This window comes from Prionailurus viverrinus, chromosome C2, assembly GCF_022837055.1.
Source record: "Prionailurus viverrinus isolate Anna chromosome C2, UM_Priviv_1.0, whole genome shotgun sequence".
In the NCBI taxonomy this organism is placed as follows: domain Eukaryota; kingdom Metazoa; phylum Chordata; class Mammalia; order Carnivora; family Felidae; genus Prionailurus; species Prionailurus viverrinus.
In genome coordinates, this window is record NC_062569.1 from 151,612,023 (window position 1) to 151,618,022 (window position 6,000).

Consider the following 6,000-nt stretch of genomic DNA (forward strand, 5'->3'; position numbering starts at 1 on the left):
GGTTTCAAAGCACTTTCTTTATAAGCCAGTGTTCCTTGTCTCCCTTTCCAAAAATTGCTGCTGTGGCGAGGGAGAGAGGCCTCCTGGGGTGTGCACACTGTCCTTTCCATCCATCACATCATGGGTGGAGGAGAACAATCCTAGTCGGCTCCATCAATCAACTTGGTTGGTGCTGAAATTCAAAATAATACTAGTTTCTTGGAAGGTAGCTTCTTATATATATGGCTGAATAGGTGCGCAGTGCAAGAGTTTGTCAGTTTCGTGCAGTATAGGAAGTTTGACACTTTAGAGGAGAAAAGCTAAATTTAACTGGATCCATTGTGCCTGATTCTAGGAGATTCTGGCTTGTACCCTTCCAGGATCTGTAGGTAGTTATCTTGGTTGCTGTGAGCATTCATTCTGCACCCCTGCTGCTGGCTGGAACAGATCAGGTCTCTGCCATGTCTGTTTATTAATCCCTTCAGAAAAGGGATAAATACAATATATTCACTAGGTGGGGTCAAGACAGCTTGCAGTCTCTTGCATGGCCTGTCTCCTGCAGGTATAGGGGTGTTGTGCCTGCACTTCCAGACTTAACACACACACCCAGCTTGGTAGCAGCAACACACCATCCACGAGCAACTTGGGACCACAGTGGGTAGACAGGCTCCAGTTGAGGGTGCAGTATGCAGCCTGGTGGGGTGTACAAGGTCCAAGACCAGGCAGGAGAGGATCGGTTAACTATTAGGTGAGTGAGTCCCAGGGCCAAGAAAATGCCAACCTCTGGAACTCAGGGCACTGACATGCCAAGGCTGAAGCTGGAGTGTGGGGCCAGTGGAGGGGCGAGGGGCAAGGCCGTCCCCCTGAGGTCAGGTTGGAGGCCCAGAGTGCATGGGTCAGATCCTGAGGGGAGATTATTTGTTCCTGAGGCTTGGGGCACACTCCTAGCTTGAGTAGGCTTCTGTGTTCCTCAGTGTTGGGCAGCTCCAGGCCCCATCAGAATTAGAAGTGAAGTTAACCATGTCCTTTGAGCAGTACAGGAGAGCTCAGGCTCCACGTGCCCCTAAAGGCACTGACTGATTTTGTTTTCTCATTTTCAGTGCTTTAAGCAGTGGCTGAAAGGGCAGAGCACTTGCCCGGCCTGCCTTGATCAGGATCTCCTGTAAGAAGAGTAGCCGGCACCTTCTGGAAGAGGCCAGTCTGCTTTTGTAGGTAGTCACAGTTCACTGAAGAGTCATTTACTGGTTTGTTGAATTGGGAGAATAACGATACATTACTTCTGGTATAAAAGGCAAACATTTGGAGATCCTTTGCACTGTGTGTCACAGCGCTGGTAAATGGAAATCTTTAATATAGTTGATAGTAATTTCCCTGCTCTTATTAAACACTTTGATAATAGCAAATAGTGGCTAATAAAAGTATGTGTAACCACATTCCTAAATTGTTGGGGCTGCTTACAGAGGTACTCTCTGAGACTGAAGGCTTCTTTTGGAAAGTGTTGTGAGCACCTCAGAGCAGTACTTGAATTGTAAGTATTCTGACCTGTTAAAGTGCCCCCAGTTAAAATTTTTACGAGTCCGTATTCCTTATAAAATGCCTACATTTTTCCTCAGAGATTCTGCACTTAAATGGGCGTAAGCAAACACATTTTAATAATCTGTAGTAAATGGTAACATATCAGCTGATTTAAACCAAAAGATTTAAATCTCCTTTTCATGGAAACACCATGTGATTTTGCTTTTCCATTTCATTATTTTATATCCCTGGTAGATTTATAAAGGACTTAGTTTTCATCACCTAAAGGTATAATTTGATTTTTGAAAATTGGTTACAAACACTTTCTTATTAGTGTCAGCCAAGACTTTTTTTGCCCTGAAAATTGAGGCTACGTGTTCATCCCCCAACCCTACACTTGGAGCTTGGAGCTGCTTCTTTCCATACCTTACTCTTAGGAGCAGCATTTGTCCTTCTTCGTGATGACAGGTGTTTGGGTATCTCTGTCTGATGCATAGCGGGCACTATGGGGAAATAGTCCCCGTCATTCCCCTCCCTGTCCCACCACCACAGAGAGATACTTGTGTAAGTAGACAGTCCTGAGGCGTCCGTGTTTTGCTCGCTCCGTGTGTGACATTTGTGTGGAGTAATGCATGCGCTCTTGTACTGTGGTGTGAGAACAAAACTCTAACTACGTTAGAATCTGTTAAAATATTAGATAGCTTTAGTGACTTATAAACAGTGGTAAATGCAGAACCACGAATTGTAGATACATTCCATTTCTCTCAGACATCAAAAAATGTTTTTCATTGTGTTCTTTGTTCCCCTGGAAGCTCACAGTCCCAAGTTTGTGAGCTGATTTCATCACCTTCTTCAGCCTTGGTTCCCTGTGAGTTTTGATGTCGTGGTGACTTAGTCCACTGACACTCACTCTGTATTTTGAAGCAGATTCTCCTTGTGGGTCCCTGAAACATTGTCTCCATGTCCTTAATAACTGAGAACGGTAGATAGGAAGATATGTAGGGACCAGTATGTAGCAGCAGGTACAAAGGCAAGGAAGAGCAGCTAGAGGGTGAGAACATGTCTTTTGTACATCAAACAGATACTTGTGAAGATGCCTTACCCATGTCCTGTTGTAAGTTTCAAAATAAAGAGCATTCTAAAATAACATCAGTTTACTGTCATGCTTATCCATCCTTTGTCAAATTTTTAAAAGGATTCTACTAGAAGATTCAAGGCACATACAAATGTTATCTTTGGTTGGAAAAGAAGAGCCATGATATGTCCAGAGTCTAACCAAGGATCTTAGGAAATTATGAGCCTCTGTGCCTACATAAAGGCTGCTAAACTCAGTTTCACAAGATTGGCCATTTGTGAATGGAAAGTTTATACACAGATGATAGAATTTACTGTTTAGCTAATGTAAGGTTTTTCATGTGAATACGAATAAGAATGTGCAAGTTGATCTCTCATTACAATCCTCAGTACCCGCTTTCCTTTGAGGGGCTTGTGGATTCATGGACTACTGAGGCCAAGCAGTAAGGTTTCTGTTGGAGAATTCTGGTGAGCACTAAGGGGTGATTGAGGAAATACCAGTATGTGTTTTTAATCTGATAGCATTTAATTAAAAATAAAATGTAACTTAAAGCAATGACTGTTCCTAAGAGCTTCCATTCTTTTCCCTGCTGAGCAGCTTCGTCTATGCTATAAATATTGGGTAATCTAATATAAAACTGAAATGGTGCCCCAGCAATGCAAATGTTACTATGTTTTCTAAGGTAATTTCTAAGACTGGAGGTAGGTGGGCAGAGTGGTCACACTACAACACGGAAGCAATGGAACTATTTTATTTTAGGTAGTTTTTAAATCTGATGACCCTCTCTGGAGAAATGGATTAAAGGAAACAGAAGAGACAGCAGCAAAGGTGGAAACCCCTCTTATCACACGAGGTACTTGGTACTTACTACGTGAGGTACATGAGGAAATTCCTCTTATTACATGAGACTGATAAAAAGCAGGTGGTAAAGTCTGTCAGAAAAAGGACCAAGAACATCACTACGATCCTTTGTGAAAGAGATAGGAAATACATTTAGGTATTCTAAACTTTAATCAAACTATATTAAAAGAATAGCTATGAAAACAATTGATCAGTCATGTCTGATCCCATTTTAATATTCTCCTTCACTCTGCCATGATCTGAAAGGAGCCATCCGCCTTCATGTAGCCATATACCTTAAGCACTGGGCTAGCTGTTTTGATACAGCAGTGAACAAGAGAGCAGGACTCTGAAATTTGTCCTCCAGCTGAAGAGATAATAAATGTGTGATTTCTGGTGGCAAGAAGGGCTTTGAAGAAGTAGGTATATAGATTAATGATATTCTTGTAGGGCACCTGGGTGGCACAGTCAGTTGAGTTTCTGACTCTTGATTTTGGCTCAGATCGTAATCTTCATGGCTCGTGAGATTGATCCCCATGTTGGGCTCTGTGCAGACTGTGTGGAGTCTGCTTGAATTTCACTCTCTCCCTCTCTCTCTGCCTCTCCCCTGTTCTGATTCTCTAAATAAATAAATAAACTTTATTAAAAAATAATATTCTTGTAAAGTGTTTAGCAAGGTGCCTAGCACATAAATACTTGACAAAAGGAAATTAGTAACTGTTACTAAGATTAGGTCCTGGGGGCGCCTGGGTGGCTCAGTCGGTTGGGCGGCCAACTTCAGCTCAGGTCATGATCTCGAGGTCCGTGAGTTCGAGCCCTGCGTCGCGCTCTGTGCTGACAGCTCAGAGCCTGGAGCCTGTTTTGGATTCTGTGTCTCCCTCTCTCTGACCCTCCCCCATTCATGCTCTGTCTCTCTCTATCTCAAAAATAAATAAACGTTAAAAAAAAAATTTAAAAAAAAAAAAGATTAGGTCCTGGAAATTGCACAAGGAAAGAGTTTGGTGGTCCTGTATAAGAAAGGCCTTGTTAGATTAAGAAGTAGAATTTCTCAGTGTAACCCAGACTGTCGAATGTGATCAAGTGGACAAGAAAGCAGAAGAAATCAAATCACCTCAAAGTCATTTGGAAAATAACAGCTTTGTTCCAAAATCTACCTAAAGATAACTGTGGACAATGTGATGATACAACAAAGGATAATTTAACCTGTGGCTTTCAACACACGCAAGCAGTTTTGAGGCCATCTTTCTGGTCAGTTTAGATTTAGGACCAAAGATCTATGGTTGGCTCACTTTGGAGATTTGTACTGGGGCCTGGGAAGGGTCTGAGCAAGGCTAATCCTAGTGGAGAAGGTACGTGTGATCCCAACTCCCTGCTTTGGGGTCAGAACTGTGCTCATTCACTCTGTCATTGCCTCCAGGTTATATTGTCTCTTCCTACTTCCCCTTTAAGAGTGAAAGAAAAGGGAAAAATATTCAGCAAAACTGCAGAGATTAAATGACACTTAGAAACTATAAAATCCTAATGAGACAACCATCAATAATCAGAAAAAGTAATCATTTAAGATGCACATATGGAAAAAAATGAACCTTGACCTCACACCACACAAACATGATCTCCAAAAGGATCATGGTCTTAACTAAGTAGAGAAAGTGAAATAAAGTTTCTAAAGAAAACAGATAATCTTCCTGGCCTTGGAATAGGCAAAGATTTATTAGGACACAAAAAACACCATGAGGGAGGCACCTAGGTGGCTCAGTAGGTTAAGCATCCAACTTCAGCTCAAGTCATGATCTCATGGTTTGTGAGTTCAAGCCCTGCATCCAGCTCGCTGCTGTCATGACATCACAGAGCTTGCTTTAGATCCTCTGTCCCTCTGCCTCTTCCCTGCTCGTGTACTCTCTGTCTCTCAAAAACATTTTTTTTAAAACACCATGAGAATAAAAAATATGATAAATTGGATGTCATTACAATTAACTCATTATCAAATTATCATTGAGCAAGAAGTCAAGCCATGAAGCAGAAAAAATCCAACAAAGGACCCAGAATATGTAAATGTTACATATGAATAAAAAGACTGTATATTTAGAAATGAGCAAATAATTTGGCCATTTCACAAATATCCAGAAGGTTATTGTGCATTTTAATAGCCAAAGTTATTCAGTATTCATCATCAGGGAAATATAAACACTGGAATGAGATACCGCTAGATAATCCACAAGGATGGCTGACCTAAAAAGAGGACCGACAAGACCAAGCATTGGTGAAGTTGGGGAACAACTGGAACTCTCATACACTGCAGTTGGGAGTAAATTGGTACGACTACAATAACAGTATTTACCAAAGCTAACACTACACTAGTACCCTTTGACACGATCCCACTCCCACACATGTACACTTACCAGGGATGCATGCAATAGTACTAGTATTTGTATGCTAGTTTTGTTCATAATGGCCTCAGGCTAGAAACAACCCCAAGATCCATGAACAGAATGTTCTGGCAAATTGTGGTATGTCTACACAATGGTTTAATGTCTCAGAAATGAAATTAAGGGAACCATCACTATACACAACAACACTGGCGACTCTCCCAA

The 6,000-nt window shown here is 41.6% G+C and overlaps 1 protein-coding gene across 8 annotated transcripts in view; it reads left to right on the forward strand.

Moving 5' to 3' along the window:
• Positions 1-2,641, forward strand: part of TTC3 (tetratricopeptide repeat domain 3) — a 127,789-nt gene extending 125,148 nt beyond the window's left edge. For all 8 annotated transcript variants that reach the window (XM_047876415.1, XM_047876410.1, XM_047876411.1 and 5 more), the window contains one exon: positions 1,080-2,641. In XM_047876415.1, coding sequence (XP_047732371.1) covers positions 1,080-1,145 — 66 coding nt within the window. In that variant the 3' untranslated portion in view covers positions 1,146-2,641. The remainder of the gene's footprint in view (positions 1-1,079) is intronic.
• The last annotated feature ends 3,359 nt before the right edge of the window (positions 2,642-6,000 follow it).